Consider the following 25090-nt stretch of genomic DNA (forward strand, 5'->3'; position numbering starts at 1 on the left):
CCGCCCGTTAAAGGCGAAGAGACCCGGTGTGCGCGCACAACCCCCCCCCCCCAAAAAAAAACACACACACACACACACCCCCAGGACCCCCACCCCGGGAACCGTGCAGGGTCCCGGGGTGCGGGCGGGGAGAGGAAGGGAAAACCCCGGGGGTCTAGGCTGGATGTGACCCCCACCCACCCCCCAGCATCACCCCGACACCCCCCCAGCACCCCCCTCGCCCGGGGGGACAGCCCCCGGAGGTGGGTGACAATGTACCGGGTGAAAGAGCAGCGCCGCTCCACGCCGGCACGGGTGGGAAGACGGAGAGGAGCAGGGGAGCGAGGTCTCACCCGCAGCCCAGTTTGGGCACGCAAGTAGCGCAGGGGGTGGCTTGGGATTAAACCCAGTTCCCCCCAAAGCACTGGTGTAACTGGAGGTTGTCCCCACCCAGCCCTTCCTGGGACCCAGAAGAGGTGATCCCTCTTTGGGCAGGGAGCGATTCCCGGAGCCCTCGGCTTTTCACGGGGGGCTCGTTGTCCCACCGGAGACCCCTGGAGCCACCAGGCCCCTTGCCTCGTCCTGGCCTTCGCAGATCCGAGGAGCTGGATTTTGGTGTCCCGTTCCCTGGTTATTTGCTTTTCCCGGAGGATGGGGGAGCCCGGACACCCCGCAGGCAGGCGCTGAGGCTGAGCGCGCACCGAGCGCATCCCTCTGTGGGGATGGGGATGGTGGCAAACTGGGAAGAAGGGGACAAAAAGCCTCAGCCGGACTGGTTTGCCATGTGAGAGGATGACATGGGTGCAAGGTTGCTTTGCAGACCCCCCCCCCATGTCCCTCGCTCCTGCCCCCCACTCCAAGCACCCCTCACCCAGGGTAGATAAGGGGATGACAGACCCTCGTCCTCTTCGCTGAGCCTCGAGTGGGGTTCGGTAAAACTCAGGTTTGTGCCTAACGAGGCAGAGGGGGTCCAAGCCCTGCTCTAATCCCGTGTTACTGGGGCGCTGGGGGGGACAGGGACAGGGGAAGAGCCATTGCAGGCCGTAGGGTGAACGGTTACACTTGAAAGATTCGACCCTTCAGGCACCGGCAAGCAGAGGTGCCCACGGTTTGGCCTTGGGGTGCAGTCTGCCCACCCCAATTTTTCTGGGGGGGGGAAGCAGCAGCACCCACCGAGGTCCCGGGACACGTCCCTCGGCAGGGCTCTGGCAGACACAGGATTAAGAGGCTGCAGCCCAGGCAGGAGGGAACAGGAGGAGCTTGGGGGTTCCCAATGGGTAAGACCCCCCCTGCAGACAGGCACCCCCAGAGCCTCCTTTGGGGGACACGGGGGGGGGGGACACTGGCCTCAGCAGAGCAGCCATAGGGCCAGCTTCTAGCTTACAGCAACGTGGACCGGGCTTGAATCCCACCCCCCCCAAAAACCCTGCAGCCCCCCCGGGCAGGGCCGAGATCCCCCCCAGACCCCCCCTTCTCCCCGGTGTACCGCGGGGTCCCGCCAGGCGCCGGGCTGGGGACAGCCCCTTTGCTGGGGTGGCCCTGCCACCTCCTGGCCGGCCTGGGGACTGCGGGGGGGGGGGGACACACGACACGGCCCGGGGACACCCCCCAGCTGCTCCGGGACACACAGCCCCACGGGGGATGGGGACAGGACCCTGGCTACAGCGCTCTGTGCCCCTCACCTGGCTTACCTGAACCGCGGCTCTCCTCCTCTTCCTCCTCCTCCTCCTCCTCCCCACCAAATGAGTGATGTGACGCCAACGTGTGCCGTGACCCCCGGTACCACTGGCCAACACCAGGTACAACCGGACATCACTGAGTACCAACAACAACCACGAGGTACCATCAGACATCACCAGGTACCACACGCCATCACCAGGTACCACCGGACATCACTGGGTACCAACAACCACCAGGTACCATCAGACATCACCAGGTACCACCGGACATCACCGGGTACCACCGGACATCACTGGGTACCACCGGACATCACCGGGTACTACACGCCATCACCAGGTACCACACGCCATCACCAGGTACCACCGGACATCACCGGGTACCACACGCCATCACCGGGTACCACATGCCATCACTGGGTACCAACAACAACCACCAGGTACCACACGTCATCACCAGGTACCACACGTCATCACCAGGTACCACCGGACATCATTGGGTACCACTGACCATCACCAGGTACCATCAGGCATCACTGGGTCCCACCAGCCATCACTGGGTCCCACCAGCCATCACCATGCCACCAGCACTGTTGGCATTACCAGGCCATGACTTGGCAGGGGCTGGTGACCTGGGGCAGCACCCTGGGCAAGGACCCTCCATGGACACAGCCCCACTGGGATCTTGCTCTGCAGCCTCCAAACCTGCCCACAAATCCGGGTACACAAGCCCGTCCCAGTCCCGGTACCCATAGGGACACGGCCCCCGGCGCCAGGGCTTTTCCCACGTTCCTGGTTCAAGGGACTCAAGCTCGGGCGAAGGCTCATCCTGGCCAGGTTTGGGCTGAAAATCACCCATCTGCAGCAGGTCAGACCCATTTCCTTCACTCCAGCCACAGCTTCATCTCAATCCCCTTCGCCACCAGCTCTTCCAGAGCAGGCTGGCCAGTTAAAAGGCCCCAAAACACGCTTTTTTACTCTGAAAACAGGACCAAAACCATGCCAACGCCTTCCTCCTCCCAAACCGCTCCAGCATTTTGCTGCTTAGAGGAAAACAGCCCCTTATAACTCCAAAGTTTTGTTTTGTTTTATTTTATTTCATCCCCTGCCGGGCAGAAAACATCAAGTGCCACAAGTTTTTCCACGCCAAAACACTCTCACCCATGCCGCCTCCAAGCCAAACCGCAGCAGAACAAACCCAAGGAAGAAAACTTAAATACACTCGCTTAAAAATCAAAATACCAACCCGACCCCTGCCGGCGCCGTGCCGGAAGGGGGTCCCATATAAATACAGTGCAATAATTACATATATTTTGCAATGGCACAAGAAAAAGCCATATCCAGCCCCATGTCTGGGGACTCGTCCCGCGCTGCTTCCCAAGCCCCTCTCTGCAGGTGATGCTCCAGCCACCAGTCGATAGCATCCCTCCTCCCAGTACACTCCAGTTTCAATACCCCCAGCATCAATAGCTCTGAAAGGCTGGAGGGAGCTGGTACAGACTGGGTGAGAGGGACCACAGCCCCCCAGGAAATACAGCTCCCTGTCCTGGTCAGGAATTTGCCAGAACCGCTGGTTTTGGAGGCTGTGGGTGCAGTGCCCACACATGAGCTTCATCCTCTCTTCACCCAAAGGTGACTTCAGCTTTGCTGCCTCATTATTTTTTTAACGGTATTCCAGCCGCAACAGGGGGAAAGCACCACTTGAAATGACCCGTCATGACCTCGAAGAACCAGTCTAACTGGGGAGCAACTAGAGTGATCCCAAAACATGGCACGCCCCCCCAACACAGCCCATTCTGAGCAGGGGTTTCTCTGCCACCCGGGGTGCCCCTAACCCACTCCATGCACCCAAAGACACCTCCAGTCCACCAGCAGCCCCGGGACAGTGGGGGGTTATGGTGGGGGGCATCAGCGCTGGCACCCCATGGTTTTATGGCCAGTGCCGGGACGGGACCTGGCTGGGTCCTTCCCAGGGGTTTACACTTCCCCAGGGCGCTCCCGGAGCCCAGCGAGGTGACAAACACAGCCCCCAGGTGACAACCAACCCAGGAGAGTGAGGAGAAGCCACCCAGGGTGGCCGACAAAAGCCTCCCCCCCACTCACACCCCCTCAGAAAACCCAGCACTGTCTGACCCACCCACACTCTCCAGCCGCCCCACAGAGACCCCACGCACTCAGGACACAAGTGACCTGAGGGGACACAGACAACGGGGTGTGGGGGGGGGGGATCAGGGCTTCAGCAGGTCCCCCAAGTCGTACGCCTCAAAGAGGTCACTGACGCCCTCGCCCTCCAGCCCCCAGAGATAGTCATCCTGTTCCAGGGGGGGCGAGAAGGTGACGAAGGGTCCCGAGTCCAGGTGGGAGAGGGCACAGGGCAGCTGGTCCTCCGTCTGCTGCAGGAGGTGCGGGGGTGAGCCCAGGAGCCCAGCCTCTACCTCCAGCAGCGAGCTGGGCTCCCCTGGGATGGTGAGAGGCAGAGATGGGGGTGAGGAGGGGGTTCCCGTGCCCCCCCAGCTCTGGGGGACGGCGTGGGGCGGTTGCGGGGCTGGGCCGGGGCTGTTCAGCAGGGAAGGGGGTATGGCGTGGTCCCGTGGGGAGGTGGTGGCAGAGGGGACGCCGTGGTCCTTGGTGGGGCTCTCCTCTGTGATCTCCTCCGGGCAGAGGTACACCTCGATGGGGCCGTTGGTGCTCTTCAGGTGGAGCTGGAGGTTGTCCTGGGGGGGCAGAGTAAGGCTCAGGGGGGCATCCAGAAAAGCAGCCATATCCCACACCGCTGCCCCCAACCTGCGTGGGGTGCAAGCAGGGCATTGCAACCCCTAAAGGACCAGCTCAGGGTCAAACAGCCCCATGGAGACACCCCAAACCCACCCAGGGCCATGCTGGGCTGCACCTTTGGGACGCCCCAGATGAACCCATCAAGGATGGTGCAGATGCAGCAGCACCCACAGCAGCACCCGCATCCCAGCCCCGACCACACTGCAAGGTGGGGGAATGGCTCCCAGCCCCGATCCCAGCCCCACACGCACCTCGCTGAAATCCGGCACCTCCAGTTGCGTCTCCGGGGGAGCCTTCACGGCGATCACCGTCTGCTCCTGGAAGTTGCTGATGGCGCGGAGGTCCTGGTAGGTGACGTACGCCAGCGTGGACGGGGACGAGGTATAGGAAAAAGAGGGGCTGCGAGCAGGACGGCTCAACCCCCCCATCCCAGCAGCAACCTTCCCCCCAGCCCAGGGGAAGCCAACTGGAGAAGAAGGGGCTCAGAGGGGTCCCCAAGGCCCTGTCCCCTGTCCCCAAGACCCTGTCGTCCCTCCCCATCTCCCTCAGCAAGGATATCTCTGGTTGTCTTCATCGTCAGCCAGCTGCCGGAGCTGCAGGGCACAGTCCTGCAGGAGCTGGTCCAGCTTCCTCTCCGTCCTGGCCAGCTCGGTCAGCTCCCCCCGCAGCGCCTGCTGCTTCGCCGACACCGCTGCGTCCTCAAAGATCCCTGTCCCCCTGCCAGCAGAGATGGCACTTGAGTGACAGGACACCCTACGTGTCCCCGAGCCACCTGTCCCCCACCCTGCCTCGTCCCCATGTCCCATGTCCACCCCCCCCCGCATCACTTACATCCACTGGATGTTGTTCTTGGACTTCTTGCGGATGAGCTGGATGCCCTCCAGCACGTTGGTGATGTCGTAGATGCGACGTTTCTGGACCTCCAGCACCTCGGCCGCTCGGTTGAGATCCACGACGCCGTCGGGCGACTCGCTCAGCAAACGGATAAATTTTTTGGTGAGCAGCCCCAGCGAGGTGTCGTAGCGAGTCTTCTCCCCGGGAGACTTGGGGGCTGTGAGAAAACGAGAGACCCCCCCCATCCTCTCCTTAGCCTGGGCCGTGGGATAAAGGTGACACAGGACTGGGCATGCTAGGGAAATTAAACACTGTACGATCCCTAAACTGGTAGAAAAATAACCCAGAAATAACCCCCCCCAGGGAGCCTTCTGCCAGTGCAGTGAGTTGAATCGGCTCAAAGAGCTGCCGAGCAGCAGCAAGGAGGGGCTGAGGCACCTCGGGTCACTTTGGGTGGTGCTAGAGGGGACATTGCAGCAGCACTAAGAGGGGAGAGAAATGGGGTCTGTCCCCCTCCCAGCTCCCCCCCACCCCGTCTTGCCCAGCACCACTTACTCCTGGGGCTGGGGACCTGCGTTAACGTCCTGCCCTTCCCCTTGGGCGTGCGAAATTCGGGGCCCTCCAGGTCCAGCTTCCTCTTGGCCTGGAGCGAGAGAGAAAACCCCACGTCGGGGCTGAGCCAGACACCCCCCTGAGCCCCCCGAACCCTTCCCGCGGCATGGGCCAAGCCCTGGGTGCCACAGCCTGGGGTGGGGGGAATCTCGCAAGAGGCTCATACTGTTGCAAAACCCCTTCTGGGAACGAGTCCCGCAGCACCCAGCAGGGCAAGGGGCCACCGGGAGAGCTGGGGGGGAGATGGGGGTCCTAATACCCCCCCCGTGGCTTCCTCCCCGCTTCCGACGCAGCACCCCAGCCCGCCCCGGCGCCGCCCTGGCAGCCGCAGGGAACCCACCGGGATTTCCCCTCGCCCCCAGCTCCTGGCACAGCTCCGTGGGGCTGAGCCCTGGGAACGGCAGCAGCTCCGAGGCCGGATCCTCACCCCCCCCCCCACCCTGCCAGCTGGCTTGTTGGGGTGCAGGGTTTCAAACACACACCCCCCCCCCAAACCGCAGCTGGAGGCAGCCAAGGGCACCCAGCTGCCACCAGTGCACCTGGGACCGGCCGGGCTCAGCCCTCCCCGGGGACCCGTGGGTGCCCCGGACACGTGCACCCAGCTGGAGGGAAACTGGGGCGAGGTGCGGGGGGGGGGGAGGCAGGGTGGGTGCTGGGTCCTGGGAGTGGGGACACCTCCCTGCACACACGGTCCTCTTGCCAGGGCAAACGGCTCTTGGAAATCGTCCCCAAGGGCCCCCCCTCAGCATCACCTGGGGAGAAGAGACCCAGGGAAGGGGCGGGGGGGGGGGGGGGCTGCAGCAGAGCAGATGCACAGAGGAGCTGGGGGGGTGTCACCAAACCACCACCCTCAATGCATGCAAATCCCCCTGGATCCCCCCCACATCCCCAAATACGAGCAAGGCGACTTTGGGGAGACACTGGCTCAGCAGCAGCAAACAGCCGCCCCCAGCCCCATCCCGTATCCCCCCAGTACCTGCTCCCAGGCCGGGCTGTCCCACAGGGTCCCCCCCAGCACGTCCCGCATGGCACCCAGGTCCCCGTGCTGGCTCAGCGTGGCTCCGACAGCAGCTCCCTGGGGAGCACACCCCACTTTGCGGGGAAGGGTTGGGCACCTCGGCTACGTTCCCACCTGAGGGGGCCGGCGGGAGAGGTGCCGGGGGCTGTTTTCCGCCCCCCCAGGGAGCCAGGTTGGTCCCAAGCTCCTGTGGGAATCTCTTCCCTCCCTCCCTTCCCCGAGCAGGTTTTCCCCAGCGAACGCGCCTCCATCCCCAGCCCCGCGCCCCCGGATCTGCCCCCGAGCTGCCGGCACCCCAACGGTTAACGCCGAGCGCATGGGAAACACCTGCCCCGGATCAGACCCCATGCATCTGCCAGCACAATTTGGGACGAGGAGGGGGGCATCATCCCGGCCCCCCTTCTGCTGGCACCCAGACCCTTGCTTCTCCAGACACCGATGGCTGCGGGCACCCATGTGTTCCCATCGTGGGTGGGGGGTCAGCTGCACCCCATCTGCCCAAGCAATGGGGAAACTGAGGCACAGAAGCAACCCACGGTGGGTCCTGGTGTTCCCAGCCACCTCCAACGCCCCCCCCCCCCCCAGGCAAACAGCTACTAAGGAGGTCTCCCCCCCCCCATGCACAGGAACAGGGGGACCCCCTGCTCCCCCAAGTGCAGTTTGGGGCAGCGGGGAAGCTCGGTGGGCTCGGGCAGGGACAGGACCCCGTGGTGCTGGGACACACCAGCAAGGGACAATGGACAAGGGGGTCCCTCCTGTATCCCAGCTGCCACCCCCCCACGCTGAGCCGGGCAGGATTAGGCACACGACAGCTGAGCGGGGCACGGCGAGGGGCTCCCAGCACCCTGCCAGGGCTGGGGGGGCTGGGATGAACCAGAGCATATGGGGGGGGGGGACAGGGACCAAACCCCAAGACACCCCCCTCCAGGGCACAGCAGGACCCCCCCACCTCTCACCACCCCCCAGCCACTGCTTCCCACCATGTGGGGACACACCAGTTACACCCCAATATGATGCTGGGAGTGGGAAAAGAGGCTCGACCCTGCCCTGGGCGAGGGCAGGAGCTTGCTGGGGGGGGGGAGGTAAAGTAGTTGGGGGGGGGCAGGCTGGGCCCCCTGCCAGCTCTGCCTGCCAAGCAGCCCTTGGCCCAGCCCTGGCGCCAGGGGCTACACCCTGCACCCAGCCCAAGCATCAGAGCAGCCCTCTCCCCCCGGGGGGGGGCCGCGGCGGGCTCCTCCTGCCAACGCTTCCTTTCAACAGCACCCGCTGCCTTCTCCGGGCTTGCCTGGGCCCTGCCCGGCCTTTCTGCCCCCCCCCATCCCCAGCCCCCCCCCATCACCACCACCACCCCCACCACCACCAGCCCCACCACTACCCCCCCCACCCCGGGGCGTGGGAACGCAGCGCCCTGGGATGGGCACCCAGAGCTGGTGGGGGGGCCACGGGGCACCCTGGAATCGTGCCACCATGCTGGGGATGCTGCTCATGCCGAGGGGGGCTGCTGGATCAGGCCCCCCCCCCCCCCAGGTGCACCCCCCACTCACTGCCTTTGGGATGGTGGAGGGTTAGGGGAGCACGGAGGGGGGACGACAGGGGGAGGCAGAACTCCCATATTTGAGGGGTCGGGGGGGGGGGTTCAGCCCCACCGTGGGCAGGGGAGGGAGGCTGACCCCCAGCCCTGGCCCTGGGATGGGGAGACCACCCTGCGCTGGGGAGGAAGGCAGTGCCCCCCATCCTGGGTACCGCTCCCCACTCCGAAATGCAGCCGGCATCTCCAGCCCCTCTGACGGATGGAGCGGGAAGGCCTGGCCGGAGAGGAGCTGGAGGCTGTAAAAGCTGGAGCCAGAAAAAGCCCCTCTGAGGGCGACAGGACCGCCACCACCTTCCCACCCATCCTGCCCCCCCTGCCCAGCTCCCTGCACCCCCAAAAAACCCCGCTCCTGCCCGTGCAGAAAAACCCTTGATGGGATCAAGGGGGAACAGGGTCACCCTGGGTCACCCCAGAAGAATCCGGGGTGCTGCTGAGCGGTTCTCCCACTTGGGAAGGGCTCCAGCCCAGCACCCACAGGGACTGTCACCCTGGGTGCTCTTTGCATGGGTGGCTCAGCCCTGCCAGCTTGCACCGAAACCGTGGTGGACTCTGAACGCCCTTGTCCCGGCACGGAGGAGGAGGCAGGGAGACATCCGTCTCTCCGGGGCTCCTTTAAAGCCCTGAGCCCCTATAGAGATCCCATGGCCCCCATAGAGGCCCCATATGGCCAGAAGCAGGGCAAATACTCAGGATGGGATTGGCACTGGCTAAAACCACTCTGAAATATGCATTTTTCATGGGGAAAAACACACTTACCTACTCCAAGACCTTCAAATCAGACTAAGGGAAATCTGAGACTTTTTTGGACCATGAGAGACAACTTATCCCACTTTCCCGCAGCCGGACACGGGGTGATGGGCTCCCTCCAGCTGGACCAGGTGACCCCAGATCATTTATACTGCACAAATCCAGCAAGCAGGTGGGAGCGGCAGCAATTGCCCTGCTCGGGAATTGGGAGGAAACGCTCATTATCTGATTGCCTCGGATCTGCACACAAAGGTTGTGCCCATAAACGGGGTGTGGGGCTGGGGGAGCCCCAGCTGCCGGCGCTGCGAGTGTCACACCGGGGTTGGAAATGGGATCTCCAGCACCAGGAATGGGATCACGGCATCAGGGAATGGGATGGGAACGGAAGGGAGCGTTGCTTGCAACCCACCAAAGGGGAGGCAGGAGCACTTCATGTCCCCAAGTGACACATGAGCCCCCCCCAGACCCCATTCAGAGGACAGTTGTGGGCAGGAATACCCTGAGCACCTCCTGGCATAGGTGATGATGATGAGGGTGGTGATGACAAAGAGGCCTTTAGGCCAAAACTTGTTTCTCCCCAAGTGTCACTTGGGGACAAGCACTTCACGTGCCCAGGTGTCACACAAGCCCCCCCCAGACCCCATTCAGGGGACAGCTGCAGGCAGGAGGAGCACCCTGAGCACCTGCTGGTGTGGGTGATGATGATGATGATGGTGATGATGCCAAAGAAGCCATCCGCCCAAAACCAGCTCCGCAGCGAGGCATGAAAACGGGACTGTGAGTCTGTGGGGTGTCTTTAGGGGAGGGGGTGGTGGCACAGGTCTCTCCTTAAAGAACAGTGCCCGGCAGCGCAGGATGCAGCATCTCATGCGGTTCAGAGACAAAGAGGCTGGGGAGGAGGCAGGTGGCCCCGGAGCCCCCCCGGGACAGGGCTCACAACAGCCCCAGCCAGCCCCGCAGCCGTGACACGAAGCGGGGAGCAACGGCAACTCCTTTCGCCCAGCCGCGGCAATGTCCCCAGCTGGGACGAAGCATCAGGGACCGTGGAAAGGAGGGGAATAAATAAATAAATCAAGCCTTGAAAAAACTAAATTGAAGTTAGTGGGCTCTGGGATCCCTCCCAGGACCCGGGGAGAACAGAGGCTCACAGTGAGGGCTGGACACGCGCCCAGGCTGGGGCAGGCAGGAATTAAATGCCAGCTGCCAGCGGGGCCGACCGGCTGGGGGCTCGGCAGGGGCCCTCAAGGAGGAGAGACGGGCTGGGCAGAGCCACCCGCACACCCCCATGCTGGGCACCGGGCCAGCGCCCGACCTGGGCCTCAGTTTCCCTGGTTAGGGCAGCGGGTGCCGGGCAGCCCTGACCCCGGGGTTCGGTGACAGGGACACAGCCAGTGCCAGCAACCCCCTCCCTCCGCCAACCTGCACGGCTCCCAGCATCAGGGTCCCTGCTCCAAAGCCTTGGGGTGTCCCATGCAGGATGGGGACTGTTTCAAATTCACACACGCCCCCCCCCCCAAAAAAAAAAAAAAGGGATTGCAAGCCCTGCTGTAACTGCGGGCAGGAACCAAGCTTGGGCAGCGGTGCTGAGCCACCCCTGCCCTGCGTCCCCAAACCTCCCCAGGTGACGGGTCACCCCAGGGGTCACAGCCCAAAGTGGGGAGACCCAGCAGGCAGGGCGGGTGCCCCCCCACCCACGGCAGGCAGGAGGGCTGCCTGCACCCAACCATGACATGGGAGGAGGTTTGCGAAGGGCCTCAAGTGCCACGGCCGGGCTTTGAGACATGACCTGGACTGTTTGCAAGCCGGAGAAAGGCAAAAAAAAGGCTGAAAAAGGCTGAAAAGCGGAAGCCAGGAGCCAGCTTTGCGGGCACGCAGGGGCGAAGGGAAGTTGAGAAACGTTTGAGCCATTTCACTGCGACTTCTGATTTCAACCCTTACCCTCCCCCACCCCAAAGAGATCTTAGGGGGGTGCAGACCCCAATATAAGCTGCAAAATTTGGAAGGGGAGGGTGCTGTCCATCTCTGGGGTCACCCACCTCTTGCTCCCTGCCCTGCACAGAACCCCCAGACCCCCATCCCACCGAAGCGATGCCCAAGGAAGGGATGGGGTGCAGACACCTTACCGGCAGCCGTCCCACCGAGGCCGAGCGGAGGGTCCTGAGCTGGGGGCCCTGGGGGGTGGCGTAGAGACACCCCCCCCGGGGAGCGGGGACGCTGACAGCCGCCGGCGTGTAGACCTGGGTGAAACCGCCGGTGGGTAACGGGGGGCTACCCAGGCTGGAAACCCCTCGCTCCACGGAGCCCATCACCGACATGACATTCTTCGGGTGGTGGTGGGGAGGGGGATGCGGGAGGGCGGTGCTCCCCCTCCCCGGGGCGGGGGACACTCCCCTGGGGAGCCGCAGCATTGCAAAGTCCTTTCCGAGAAGGCCGGCCCAGGGGAGGGGGCAGAAGCACCCCGCGATTTTGCAGCAAGGGGTTGGGGGGGGGGTCACAATCTCAGCGGTGGCATTTTGGGGGAGCGGGGGGGGTCCGCCGGGCGCTGACACCGGCCGGTCTCCAAAAAGCCCCCCCTTCCTCCCCCCGAAAAACCTGCGGAAAAGCAAAGCGGCGGCGGCACCACCAAAACCGGGCGATAAAAAGCGCTTTTGGCCCCCAAAATCACCCGCGTTCGGGCCGGCTGGGGCCGGGGCAGCCCGGACCGTGGCCCCCCCCTCGGCCCGGTACCCCCCGCGCCCGGCTCCGCTCCTGCCCGATCGCGCCCGGCCCCGATCGCTCCTTTCCTTTTTTTTTTTTTTTTTTCGGGTGTTTTTTTTTTTTTTTTTTTAAGCGCCAAACGCCCTCCCGCGAAATTCGGATTTCCCGCGGAAAACGCCGCGCGCTGATTGGCTGGTGCTGCCACCGCCCCGCCCCTCTCCTCCCCCCCCCCCCCGCAGCAGCCAGCGGCGTCGCTCCGGGAGGGGCCTTAAAGGGGCCGCGCGGCGAGGGGCGGGGCCGGGCCTGTATGCAAAGCAGGGGCGGGGCCTCTTTGGGACCACCTGCTGGGGGGGGCGCTTGGGATGGGGGTCACCGGGGTTGGGATCGGGACCGGGATTGATTTTTTTGTTAATTAATTATTAAAGGACACCCCCCCCCCCCAATCTGGTGTTTTCCCGGCTGGGGGCTGTGACACCCCCCCCGTCCCCATCACCCCCCCATCCCCATCCCCAGCTGCAGTGACCCGGGGCACCGGAGACGGTTGCATGTATTTGGGAGACAAAATATTTGGGGGTCCTCCAGCCATAGGGTGTCTGGCAGCAACTCCCCCCCCCCCCACCGCAGGCAGGGAGCAGGCAGGGGTCAGCGCTGTTTGGGGGGGGGCAGGGACCTCAGAGGGACTCAGCATGAGCAGATTTGGCCCCTGGTTCACTGACAGCAGTTCACCCAACCTGGCACCCACTGTCCCCATCGGCCACCCACCACGTGTCCTTGGGGCGCAGTAGGTCTTTCTGGTAAAGGGGAGGGAGAAAGAGGGGGTGAAGGGCTCCCCGTTTGGCCCACGGGGTATTTCAGGGTGCAGCAGTAGCAGAAAGCACCAAGGCAATGGTGAACCCCTGAGTGAGGGCAACTCTGACACTTACTGGGACCAGTAAAAGGCCACCACAGCCACTGAGCTGAGCCACAGTTTAATTCTGCTGAGGCGACCGAGCCAGAGTGGTTGGTTCCTCTCCATCACCTGGTTGCCCTCCATCTGTTCTTTCCTCTCTGTCATTCTCCTCTCTGTCGTTCTCCTCTCCATCGTTCTCCCCAGCACAAGGCAACTTCATACCCAGGCCTGGGATGGGGATGTTCAGATGCAGAGATGGACTTTCTTGCAAAGACAGACAGATGGACAGACACACACACCAGCACCGTGGCCTCTGCTGTGGATGAGGATGGACACCAGACCTCCAGACTCTAACTCAGCTTGCTGAGGGACACCCAAAAATTTGCCAGGAGCCTCCGATCCAGGACAGACATTTGCTTCCCACCATGCGAGGGCTTTGAGGCAGAACAAAAGGCCTGGCAGCAGTAAAGCCACGGCGCGGCTGGGCACCGTGTCCCTCTGCCAGGAGCACGGCTGAGCTTGGCAGCTCAACCCACCCAGACCTTCATCTTCCCCCCCCCTACAGGGAGAAAGCAACTGCTGTCTCTATTTCCGCACACAAAGACAACGCCATGCCCAGTTGGGTGGATAAATTGGTGTCGCTTGGCTGCCTTGGGCTGGCTTCAGCTGCGTGACCCTTGGGACAGGGACAGGGACATTGGGGTACGGGGAGGGCTCGGGTTCTGGGCGCTTGGGCTGGCAGGTTGTGCCCCTACCTCCTCCAGTTTGGACAAAGGGGAGATGATGTCCCCACACATCATCAGTGTGACCTTGCTGGGGTAGGGGCTGTTGAAGGACACGGTGTAGAAAAGCCTCTGCTTGTGCTCCTGCACCATGTTGAACTCAGTGGCCCTCATCTCCTCGACTGTGCTGGGAGGCACAGCTAAGGGAGGCATTAGGACCATCCTGCCCCCCCCCCAGTGCTTAATACCTGCTCAATAAGTCTTCTCCAGGTTTTCCAACCATGGCTTTCCACCAGCAAAGTCCTCTCCCATGCCAGAAGCCACAGGCTGCTATCTCCCTGTGACCCCAATGCCTCCAGATGGGTGACAGCCACCAGCTTCCCCCCCCAACCCAAAAGGGACAGCTCTCTCCAGAGAGGTTTTATCTGGGCTGTGTATAAATGGGCTGATTCCCCCCCATCCACCCTACAACCAAGCCAGCAAAGAGGCAGGAGGTTTGGAGCAGGTCTTAGACTCTGAGCTCCTCCCGGATCTGTTTGTGCTCTCTGATGTTCTCCTTGCTGCTTTCCAAGAGGCGTTGGACTTCAGGCAAGATCTCCTCGCCCAGTTTGCCCAACTTGCTGTAGGTGAACAGGTCCTGGGAGGCAAACGTGGAGACCCCATCCCCCATCACCTTCAGGCTGAGCTGAGGGTCCGTGTTGACTTCTCCCCTGTCCAGCTGAAAGGGTTAACGCAGCAATGTGCCTATGTCTTCTCCTCCATCGGCTGCACGCAAGGACCAACCCTCGTCATCAAACAAGACAAGCCCAGAGTCCAGCGCTACAGAGATGGAAATCCTGGCCTTTAAATGCTGATGGTGGGTGCAAAGTGCAGATCTCTGCTATAACCACCTTCAAACTGCTGGAAGATCTCAACTTCTAGCCTCCTCCCCTCCTCCCATTGGTGTTTTTTGTAAGAAACACCCATTTTATCAAACGAAGGCCTCACTCATGATGAAGATGGTGAAGTAAATGGCCGCCTTCATCTTCAGGGTCTGCCCTTCTTCCCTGTTGGGGACAGGGGCCATCTGGTTGACAGTTGGTGGTGGCCACCTCCCCAGCACCAAGCCCCAAGGAAGCCCCTCAGCATCCACAGGAAAGGAGTCCCCCCATGTGCCCCACATCTCTCCCGGGGGGGTGGACAACACAGCTCAGCCCCAGCTGCCCTCGAGCCCCCTGCCCCGTGGTGGGCTCAGTCCCTGCTGCACGCTCACTGGAAGGTCTCGTAGATGTCCAGCCTGCCCTCCAGCGTGATGCAGGTGAAGAGCGAGTACAGGGCTTTCTCCAGGCCACCAAAATGGGCCAGGACAGATTTGCCAAACAGGATGATGCCCAGCACCGAGAAGATCTGCATGGGGACAGTGATGTGGGTCCCAGCACCTTCTCCACGCTGGGAAGGATGCTCAGCATCCTCCAACCCCCAGCACTGGGGCTCCCTGGCATGAGCAGGGTCTGGCCAAGCTCCTCAGCCTCGGTGCTGGGAGCTGAACTCCCCCCTCCAGCATCCCTGAGCCTGCCGGGGAGGTGGGATGGACCAACGTGGTGGGAAAGGACCGTCCTGCTGCTGGCTCTGTGCCTGCTTTCCCCACGGTCCCTGAGGTGCCATGGCCAGCACTGGACCCCAGTGGCCAAGATGTTTCCCCATGCCAATGCTCCCAGTCCAGGCAGGCATTTCCCAGCCGTTTACTGGCATGGAGATAAAGAGGATGACCGTGATGTTACAGAGGTCAGGGATGACCTTGAGGATGGCCTGAAGCATCCTGGCCAGCCCGCAGACCTGCAGCACCATCACCTCATCACCATCAGCTTCATCACCCTGGGGCAAGGCGAGAAAGCCCATCGCTGCACTGACCACGGCACGAGCCAGGAGACCTGGGTCCCCTCCTGGCCTGAGGGTCTGGGGAGGGTCTGCACTGCCCCCCCAGCCCTCAAACCAGGGTAAAAAAGTGAGGGTGACCAGCAAGCGATGTTGCCTTTCCCAGTGCAGATCCAACATGTGGGATGTGGGATGGGACCACTAAGCCTGGACCACAGCATCTCTGCTCAAACCAACATGAGGACACCGGGGGCTTTGGGGTACGGGACCCGCTGCTCTCGCTCATCTCAGGATCTGGAAAACCTTCTGGACATTCCATTTGGGAATCAGGGCCCCCACCACGAGGCAGGCCACAAGGAAGAAGTTGAAGCCGTTCCAGGTGTCCAGCAGGCAGAGCAGCAGCGGGCTGAGGCTGCGTTTGTGGACCCCAAATGAGGGCGCTTCCCCTAATATTCCTCCCCCAGGAACATCCACAGGGGAGAGGGGACTACAAGGGGTCCATGTGCCCCACGACTATGCCCGTGGGAGGGCACAACTGGCCTGGTAGCAGGTGATGGGCCACCAGCCGAGCACAGGTGGCTAGCAGCCCCAATGCCAAACAACCCTGCGCCTGGCGGGGGGCACCGGAGGATGTCCCGGTCCTTGCCGGGGTGGGGAACCAGAGGAAGGACCGCGGGGCCGGCGGTGAGCCGGGCTTTTCCTCCTCTCCCCTGGAGACGGCAGCAGCGAGCCACGGCCGCGGGGCCCGCACCGCCCCGGTCCCCCCCCGGCCTCGGCATCGCGGGGCAGCCGCAGCCGGAGTACGGGAGGGAGCGTGGGATGGAGAGATGCAGGGAGGGATGGACACGGGGAAGGAGGGATGGAGGGACACGGGGAAGGAGGGATGGAGGGACGCTGGAGCCCAAGGATGGAGGGATGGAGGAGGGACTCAGGGATGCAGCGACAGAGGGATGGAGGGACACAAGGATGGAGGAATGGAGGGACTCAGGGATGCAAGACGGAGGGACAGAGGGATACGGGGACACAAGGATGGAGGAATGGAGGGACTCAGGGATGCAAGACGGAGGGACAGAGGGATATGGGGACATGGAGGTGGAGGGACAGAGTGATGGAGGGACTTAGGCATGGAAGAATGGAGGGAATGAGGGATGCAGGGAGGGAGACAGGGGAATGTGGAGATGGAGGGATGAGGGACTTGAGGATCGAGGGACACAGGGAGGGAGACATGCTGAAGGCCTCCAGCCCAGCTCAACACAGCTCCCACCTTCCAGTACAGCCAGAAACCTCTGACCCAGTTGAGCAGGACCCCGGAGACCAGGGCCACAAGCACAACACTGTCTATGATATAGCTTAGCCAAAACTGGAACTGGAGGGAGAAGAGGAGGAGGCGAGAGCACCTCTGGGCCCAGGGCAGGACTGAGGGACACGTGGCAATGGCCCACTGGGAAACCAGCTGAGGCTCTCCCATCAGATCCACATTGGGTGTAAAAATACAAAGCCTTGTGGATTCTCCAGTGGCTGGTATGGATGAATTCCCTGCCGAGATGTGAGCATGGTGACCCCCTACCCATGCACAAAGCTTGCAGGGAAGCAGCCACATTGGGGCATCTCTCCACTATCAAATGGGGCTGTGGGGTTTCATGGACCCATCCCGGAGGCAGCAAAAGGGCCAGGGAAAAGTCAAGGGAGTGGGAAGGGCCGGTGGCAGGCGGTGGTGGGCACGGCTGGCACTCAAGCTCCAGGGAAGCATCATGGGGTCTAGCTGGTGCTCACCACCTCCTTGATGACGATAAGCACAGACAAGATGAGCTTGACAACGGGGTGGGCGAGCAAGTGGCCCATCCATACCCTGGTGATGTATTCCTTGTGGTCCCAGGAGTCCTGGAGGGGGAGGCAGGGTGGGGAGTCCAGAGAGGGTGTCCCTGCTGTCCCAGTGGGCTGTGGGTCCGGCACCCATCGCCCACCCCACCCTACTTCACTGCACACCACATCTCTGAAGTCAATGAGCAGCCACTGCGCCTTCTCGTCTGGCTCCCACTGGCACTGGTGGCAGGGAGGGGACAGAGGGTCAGGCAGGCCCTGGGGGTACCACAACGGATCTGGCCCCCCCCAGCCCAGGATGATGGCAGAGGCCCCTCACCCTCCTGGATGCTGGCAGAAGACCCTGGGGACCCGCTGCAGCATGACCTCACCATTCTAAGCAGCAGAATGTGTGACATCATGCTTCTGTTCCTCGTGACATCACTGCTTCTCCCCAGCAAGGGGGAGGGCATGGAAGAGTGAAAGGAGCAGAGGAGTGTTGTGGAGGCAGAGACATTGATGGGGACTCAGTCCCCCAAACTGGTCTGCCTTCAGTTTGAAACCAGAGGGACACTGGTGGCTTCAGCACCCCTGCACAGCCAGGGAAAAGAGAGGGGACAAGGGACATGTGCCAGCGCTTCCAGAGGCAGACTGGGCCAGTATCACCATGGGCCCTTCCCAGTTATCCCAGCAGCTCCCCTCCTCTGTCCCAGTCTGCTTCCTAGGGCTGCAGCCACTTCCTTCTACACAGATGGGGAAACTGAGGCACAGAGAGAGCTCAGGGACCCAAAGGCCCCAAATTTTGTGGATGGAGAATCAGGTTTCTGTGCTGATTCAGCCCCACAACCAGGTTGACCTTCCTTGCATCGCATCCGTCCCCCAAATGCTTCCCCATCACCCACCCCATCCTCACCCACGACCACTCCAGGAGTCCCCATGTCCCCACAGGTGTCAGTGGTTCGGGTCTCTCTGGGTGATCAAGCCCATCACAAAGCTCCATGCTCCAAATCCCCTCGTTAATTAAAACCCAGCAGTAATGAGTTCCTTTCTCTGCTCCAGCCTTCGCCTCCCTGCAGCCCTGGCCCCAGAGAATTTTGAGGCTGTGTTCAGGTGCGTGGGGAGCCCTGGTCCCTCCGTGGGACAGACCCCCAATGTCACACGTGGGAAAGGGAAGGCGAGGGGCTGGCAGGAGCACGCGGGGTGGCTGCTAGGATGCTGGGTGGTCTCCAGGGGGGTGGGGACGGGGCTTTGCTTTCCCCACCTGTAAAATGAGGGGGGACAACCCTGTTTGTTCCCTGTTAAAGGGAGGGGGCAGGAGCAGCCCCCCCAATCCCATAGCAGCCCCTGGAGCTCCAGCCAAGGGGATACTGAGCACCACCATGGCTTGGTTTGCAGGATGGGCCTTCCTGGTCTGGCAATTAGGAGCCTCTGGGGTGGAGGGTGCCACAGGAAATTTGGGGGCCTCAGGGAGGATGGTGGGGGAGGCTGGGGTTTTGTTCACCCCTTCCCCACGCTGGAAATCCCGAGCGTGCCTCAGTTTCCCCACTCAGCGCTGGCGTGGGAACCGGAGCAGGGCGAGGCATGAGCAGGGTGTCAAGGGCGCTGGGAACGCCCTATGCTGGGCAGGATGGGGCCAACGGGTTGTGTGGGGCTGGTTTGGGTGCCATCCCCAGCAGAGCCCAAAATACACCGGCAGCCCTGACTCATCCCCACCCACGGGGCCAGGCCAGGGGCCAGGAGGAGCTGGAAGGGCCGCAGGGTCCCCCCCTGGGCAAAGCGGCTTCCCGAGCTGGAAGGAAACCCACGGCGCCTGGGGTGGGGGGCCAAGGTGCTGGGGGGGGGCTGTGCGTTTGCATTTGGGGTGCTGTGTATGTGCACGCGTGTGGATGCGTGTCCCTGTTGGCTGGGTCAGGGTGTGCACGTGTGGGTGTGCATGTGCGTGCATGTGCATGTGTGCATGCGTGTGCTCTTGTGGAGTGGGTGCATGTGTGTTGCACCCCGGTTGCAGCCCATGGGCAATAGTGCATATATACGTGCGCACACACGTGTCTTGGAGGAGCACACGTGCAGCCGGTGCCTTGCTGTGGACATGTGCGCACACGTGTCTGCCAGAGCGTGCGTGTGTACACACGTGTGTGCCCTCACCGGGGTACGTATGTCCACATGTGTGCGTAAGCGTGTGTGTCTAAGCGCACGCCCACGCAAATGCGTGTGTGTGCACAAGCACACGCCTGCGTGTGCAAGCGCGCACGGGCGCGCGTGCAAGCGCCTGCAAGCGCGCAGGCGCGCGCAGCCACCCGTGCATCCCCACGTCTGCACCCGCGCTAAGTCCCCGCGCGCACCCGCGGCCTCCGAGCGCGCACCCGCGCGCCCCATCCCACGCGTGAGCGCGCCCGACCGTGCGCGCCCGCCCAAGGCCACGCGTGTGAGCGTCGCATCCGTCCCGGCGAGGCGGCGGCCGGCTGGCGGGGAGCCGGAGAAGGGGGGGGTAGGAGGGGGGGCCCAGGCCTTGGCCGGGGCAGGCAGCGGGAGGAGGAGGAGGGAAGTGCGGCTCAGACAGTACGGCGCCAGCAAACACCTGCAAACAGCTCCGGGCACACAATGGCAAATACAGGTGGGGAACCGCGGCCTCCGTCAGCGCAGCCGATTGCATCAGACTCCCGCTCTTGCCAAGAGGCGAGCGAGCCGGCCTGGCCGGCCACCGGCACAGCGGCTGGGGGACGTTTGGCCTTCAGCCCCCTCACCCCCCCTTGGGGTTATTTTTTGGCTTGCCTCATCTTTTTTGCACCCGGGTAATGTAGTTGGGGAGATAAAAGCCAAGCCTGGTTTGTTCGGCTGGGGGTGGGGGGGGACATTTCTTGCACTACGTCTGCCCCGCAAGGTAAATCCCAGCCCTGGCAGGGCAACGGCATCTATTTTTAGTTGTGTTTTTTCCCTTTTTCTTTCTTTTTTTTTTAAACCAGGGTTTCCAAGGAAAGCATCGGTATCATGCCGCAGCCCAGGCTGGGGGTCCGGGCAAGGCTTCTCCGTCCCGTCCCCCCCCAGCTATTCCCGGGGCCTGGGAACAGCAGGGCGGCTGTTCCAGGAAAGGCGCCGGCATCCATCCGCCACGGGAGAGGAGGCGACGGCCCTGGGAGGCTTCCCGGGATCCAGTGCCAAATCCTCGTCCTGCCAAACCCCGCAGCCCGTGGGGAGCCGCAGCCCCCAGCCTTGGCCGAGGGAATCCCTTGCCCTGACCCCCCCCTCAGCGAGGGGACGGGGACAGGGGCCACCTCCGCTCCCCTGGGCCAGGAGTCCCCCTCCTCCTCCCCGGTGCTGTTTCCATCCAAAAAGCCCCAGCAGGACTGGTTTCTCCTACCCCACCAGTGCCTGTCCCCACTTCTCCCAGTAAGCCCCAAACTGGGCTTATTAACTGCTCCCACAGGTCCAGGATCTCCACTGCCATCACCTCAGCTGGGGGACCCATTGCAAGCTGGGGTGCTCACACCATGGGGAGCCCCATTTTGCAGCTACTGAGACCCATCCCCATGCCCTGGCTCATTCCTGGGGCACTTTTCCCACCCACCCCAATTAAATCCCTTTGGCACATCAGCACTGGCACTAGCTGGAGGACCATGACACTGGGGTGAGCGTGGGGATGCTCGCCCCTAACCCACCCCTCGGCTTTTCCTCCCAAGCCCAAACCCAGTGGAGATGGCAGAAGCCTATTTTTAGCCATTAGCATAACACCAGCTCGGTTCCCAAAAGCGCTGGTTTCCAGCTGAACACCCTCACCTGCCTCCAGCTGCACTGGGACAGCCCCCTGTCACCCCATCCGTGGGTGCCAGAGGGTAACCTGCCCTTGGGACAACACGCTGGGAAGAGGGAGGGATGTTCCCAGGGGTTCGTGATCCCGTTGGACCGGCTGTTGCTTTTTGGATGGCCCACGTGCTGCTTTTCCCCGTGGAAATGCCCACGGAGAAGGGGTGCTTGGTGGGTGCCAGCTGCACCCCGAGCTCACGTTGGCCGTCGCGGGGACGGGGGTCGAAGCCGGTGCACGTGGAGGAAGTTTTGCACCACCCTGTGCCCCAAGACCCCTCCTGCCTTTTTCCTCCTCCCATCTTGCAGCCCCTGACCCAGCTCACCTGGAGGCTGCAACACCCCGGGGACACCCCGATACCACGGGGCAAGCACCCACACTATGCCTGGCTGACCCCGCAGCAGCAAAGCCAAAGCCCAGCACAGGGGATGGAGGAGACGGTGCTACAGGTGGGGGGATTTTAACCCTGGGGGAAAGCAGCCAGGCCTGACCCCGATTGCAGGCAGGCCAGCACCTTCCCCAGGGAGCAGGATCCGGCCCAGCTGTGCTGCAGCCACGGGGCTCCACAGCTGAGCCGGCCGGCGGGTCGCATCTGCTCCAGGGCCAAAGGGAAACCACGGCATTAATCCGAGGGGAGGGAAAGGCATTTCTGCTCCCAACACCCCTTCCCCAGGGCGCTGCCCCCCCTTCCTGCCCCCCCCCCCCCCCTCAGCCCCCGGGGGGGTTCCAGGCCAGGCAGGGGTGTGCAGTGTGGATGCCACCTGGGGAATTGCAAGACTCAGAACAACCCTAATTAGAGCCAGGGCAGCTGCAGCCCAGAAACTCCCCTTCCCTTGGGGGGAATATCCTGAGGGAACAGCATCACCCTTTCCAGCCCAAGAGAAGCTCAAATCCGGCCCCAGGGCACCGGGCAGCCCTTTTTTTTTTTTTTTTTTTTTTTTTGCAAGGCAGAGAGTAGAAACCCCTGGAAAAAGCATCTTTTTCCCCCCTCCCAGGGCTCCAGCTACACCTCCAGATGGTCCCCGGGGCTCAGCAGCTTCTTCACTCCTTCCATATCAGATAAGCAGAGCAGCACCCAAAATAGCTGGCAGACACCTCGGCCGGGAGACAGCAGCCTAGGGTTAATTCCTCCCATACCTGAGCTGACATTTCAAAGCTATTAAACAATTAATGAGATTCCTACGGTAACCCTAGAAGTTACAACCGACGAGAGGGTTCGGGGGCTCCCACCCCCAGGATGCTGCTCTCCCACCCATGGGCGCACCCCAGCTCCCTTCCACCCCAGGGATGGAGAAAAACATTCAAAACTACCTGTTGGGTTTTTTTTTTTTTTATTATGTAAAAACGGTAACTTTTATAAAAAGTTTATAAAGCAAGTACAAGGCATGTTCGCAGAAATTCACCTTCCTGCACAAAAGGTACAAAACGTTAATACTCTAGTATAGAGCTCCACAATACACGAGGCCGCAGCCCCAGAGAGTTTGGTTCATACTCGAGGATGTCCCCCCCCTCCCCAAAACCCCCTAAATTCCCCCCCCACACTCCCCCCCCCCCCCGAAACACCTTTAAAAAAAGGACTCGCTGCTATAATCCAAAAATATACAGACAACCGCCTCTTCATCAGTCTATCGTTAAAAGTTATTATCTCCTTGAAGTTCGGGTCCAAAGTCCTGTTAAAGCCGGGATGCTGGCGGTGGAGGGATGGAGGAAGGGGGGGGGTGGGGACCAGCCGCTCCCCGCCTGCGGTGCCCGGGCCCGGGGGAGGCGATGCCGGGGCCGGTAGGTCGCAGACAGCCCGGCGCCACGGAGGAAGCTGCTATTTACCTCCGGCTGATAACGAACCAGGAACCGACACTCGCTGCCTGTTTGCTAATTGGCACCGGGAGGAGAGAGAAGAAAAGGGAGACGGGGAGGGGGAGGAGGGAGAAGAAAGGGGGGAGGGAGGAAAAAAAAATTAAAAAAAAAAAAAAAAGGAAAAAAATTTAGAATTAGTGTTGGGGTAATTTGGGGTTTGGGGAAGGGGATTTGGGGGTCGCCCGAAGCGGGGGGAGAGCGTTGTATTGGGGCTGGTGTTGGTCCCCTGGGGATGTTGGTGCTGGGTGAGTGCCGAGGAGGGGGGTCAGGGGGTGGGATGGGGGTTTGGGGGGGGACACTCACCTGATGGAGGAGCCGTTAGTGACACAAACTTCTCTCGTCTTTGGAGCAGAGTTCAGAGGCGAGCTCGGCCGCCTGCGGAGAGCGGGGACAGGGCTCAGGGCCACCCCGGCGGCTGGGGGTCCCCAACCCTCCCCCCCTTCCCCACCGCACCACGACCCCCCCCATCCCCCCAACGCACCCGGGGCCGGGCATCACCCCCAGCCCTACATGTCCCCTCCGTGTCGTCGTCCCGTCCCCCCCTCCCCAAACCCAACGTATCCCCCTCGCCCCAGCCTAAAGCAGCCCTTACCTTAAGGGAGAGCAGGGTGGCCTCGGAGGAGGGGTCGCGTCCCTTGGCCCCCTCCTCCAGCACGATCTGGAGGTCGAAGATGTAGTCGATGACATGCTGGAGGATCTCCACCTGGCTCACCTTGCTGCCTTGCGGGATGCCCGGCACCAATTCCCGCAACTTGGAATAGCAATCGTTCATATCGTAGAGTAAGTTCATGGGTTCCTCCAAAGCCGGGCTCTTGTTGTTGCTCCCCCGGGCGATGGCCAGACTCTGCTCCGAGAGGCAGCAAACGGCCTCGTAGCAACTCCGGACGGATCGTACCGGGCTGATGGCTTTCATCGTGGGGTTAGAGCTCGCCTGGGGACGCAGGACGGGAAAGGGGAGGGGAAGGGGAGGAGGGGAGGGGGGGAGAGGGAAGCAAGAATGCCCGGTGGTGGTGGTGTCGGTGGGGGCCGCGACGGCTGGGGCTCTGCTGGGATCTCCGAGCACCGGGACCACCAAAGCTTGGACCCCCCCGAGCCCTGGCTCTATCACCCCCCCCAGGAGTCTCGAACCCACGGACCTCGCTGGCGCACTGGGGAGGGGGCAGCCCCGCGCCGCCCCTTATATAGGCAGCGGGCGGGGCCACGCCCCCTGTATGCAAACGAAGCGGGAGCACCACCCCTTTTATGTAAACGAAGCCGTAAACCCCACCCTTGCATCTCAATGAAGCGAGAGGCGCCGCCCCCCCTACCCCTACCCCCCCTAAAAAAAAATGACCCTTGGTGGCCGGGGTGGCCTTAAAGGGGGGGGGGGGACGGGGACAACACGACCACGCAGATTCCCCACCCCATCACCGACCCCCAAACCCACCCCCTTTGCGGGGGGGGGTGACTTCTCCCCCCTAAACCCCTTGGGCACCCCAACCTGCCCACCCCCCTAATGAATCCCCCCTTATTTTTAATGGGGTTTGGTTTTTTTTTTTTCTTTTTTTTTTCTGCCCCCCCCCCCCCTCCAAGTTTTTACCGGGTGATCTCGTAAGGAAATTAGTGCCGCCCTGTTCCTCAATCCGCTTCTCATCTGACCTCCAGACTTTCTGGCGTCAGGAATTATCTTGTGACCAGCAGAAAAAAATTAATTGCGGTAAAACTGAGGTTACGATGGAGAAACCAGATTTAGGTCAGCGACTGCAAGAGGCCTGGAGGTTTTTGGGGGTTGGTTGGGGTTTTTTTTATTATTATTATTTTTATTTTTTGGAGAGGGGGGGAGAGGAGATTTATAGGCGAGGGGGGTATTTCAGTAGAAGTGATGGGGGGGGGGGGGGGATGAAGGCAAACAGCCCCCCACCCCAAACCATCACTGCCTCCAAAAACCTGAAGCCGGAGGAATTTGGGGTGGTCGGTGCCCACGGGTGTCACCGCAGCGGGTGGCGATGGCACATGGAGGGGTCCCTGGGGTGGGGGGGCGACAGTCCCACGACACCCAGATTGTGAATCCCTGTTAAAATCAAGGGGCAATGCCCCCCCCCCCTCCAGTCTTCTTTTGGGGGAATTTCCATAGGTTTTGGTTACGGGGGTGGGAGTGCAGGAAAGGAATGTTACAGCCTGGAGGGTGGGGGGCACCCTGGGACCCGGGGGTCCCAGTTAATGGGGGGTGCGGGGGGGGCAGAGGCACCTGGACCAAATTACGC

General features: G+C 62.1%; 2 protein-coding genes across 4 annotated transcripts; both read right to left on the minus strand.

Moving 5' to 3' along the window:
- Positions 1-2732: 2732 nt before the first annotated feature.
- On the minus strand, positions 2733-11640 carry E2F2 (E2F transcription factor 2). 2 transcript variants are annotated; one of them, XM_075047628.1, is made up of 6 exons: positions 11356-11640; positions 5820-5907; positions 5262-5481; positions 4989-5147; positions 4682-4796; positions 2733-4369 (listed from the first exon to the last, which is right to left on the minus strand). In XM_075047628.1, the coding sequence occupies exons 1-6, from the start codon at positions 11638-11640 to the stop codon at positions 3884-3886; spliced, it is 1353 nt and encodes a 450-aa protein (XP_074903729.1). In that variant the 3' UTR covers positions 2733-3883. The 2 variants fall into 2 exon arrangements, with proteins under 2 accessions (XP_074903729.1, XP_074903730.1); XM_075047629.1 differs by lacking the exon at positions 11356-11640 and adding an exon at positions 6853-6997.
- Positions 11641-22523: 10883 nt separating this feature from the next.
- On the minus strand, positions 22524-24009 carry ID3 (inhibitor of DNA binding 3). 2 transcript variants are annotated; one of them, XM_075048741.1, is made up of 3 exons: positions 23440-24009; positions 23151-23222; positions 22524-22855 (listed from the first exon to the last, which is right to left on the minus strand). In XM_075048741.1, exons 1-2 carry the CDS (start codon positions 23758-23760, stop codon positions 23166-23168), a joined length of 378 nt encoding a protein of 125 aa, XP_074904842.1. In that variant the 5' UTR covers positions 23761-24009; the 3' UTR covers positions 22524-22855; positions 23151-23165. The 2 variants fall into 2 exon arrangements, with proteins under 2 accessions (XP_074904842.1, XP_074904841.1); XM_075048740.1 differs by having other exon boundaries at positions 22526-22862.
- Between the last annotated feature and the right edge of the window lie 1081 nt (positions 24010-25090).

The sequence above is a fragment of the Buteo buteo genome, chromosome 16, assembly GCF_964188355.1.
Source record: "Buteo buteo chromosome 16, bButBut1.hap1.1, whole genome shotgun sequence".
NCBI lineage: Eukaryota > Metazoa > Chordata > Aves > Accipitriformes > Accipitridae > Buteo > Buteo buteo.

What these genes read in the sequence shown, in the direction of transcription:
- E2F2 (XM_075047628.1), bottom strand. Translation starts at nt 11,640, where the DNA reads ATGCTGCGGCTCCCCAGGGGAGTGTCCCCCGCCCCGGGGAGGGGGAGC. An exon ending in CCTCGGTGGGACGGCTGCCG is followed by an intron (nt 5,908 to 11,355) that starts GTAAGGTGTCTG and finishes CTCTCGCTCCAG; the next exon opens with GCCAAGAGGAAGCTGGACCT. An exon ending in AGGTGCCGGATTTCAGCGAG is followed by an intron (nt 4,370 to 4,681) that starts GTGCGTGTGGGG and finishes CTGCCCCCCCAG; the next exon opens with GACAACCTCCAGCTCCACCT.
- ID3 (XM_075048741.1), bottom strand. Translation starts at nt 23,760, where the DNA reads ATGAAAGCCATCAGCCCGGTACGATCCGTCCGGAGTTGCTACGAGGCC. An exon ending in CCACCCTGCTCTCCCTTAAG is followed by an intron (nt 23,223 to 23,439) that starts GTAAGGGCTGCT and finishes CGCTCTCCGCAG; the next exon opens with GCGGCCGAGCTCGCCTCTGA.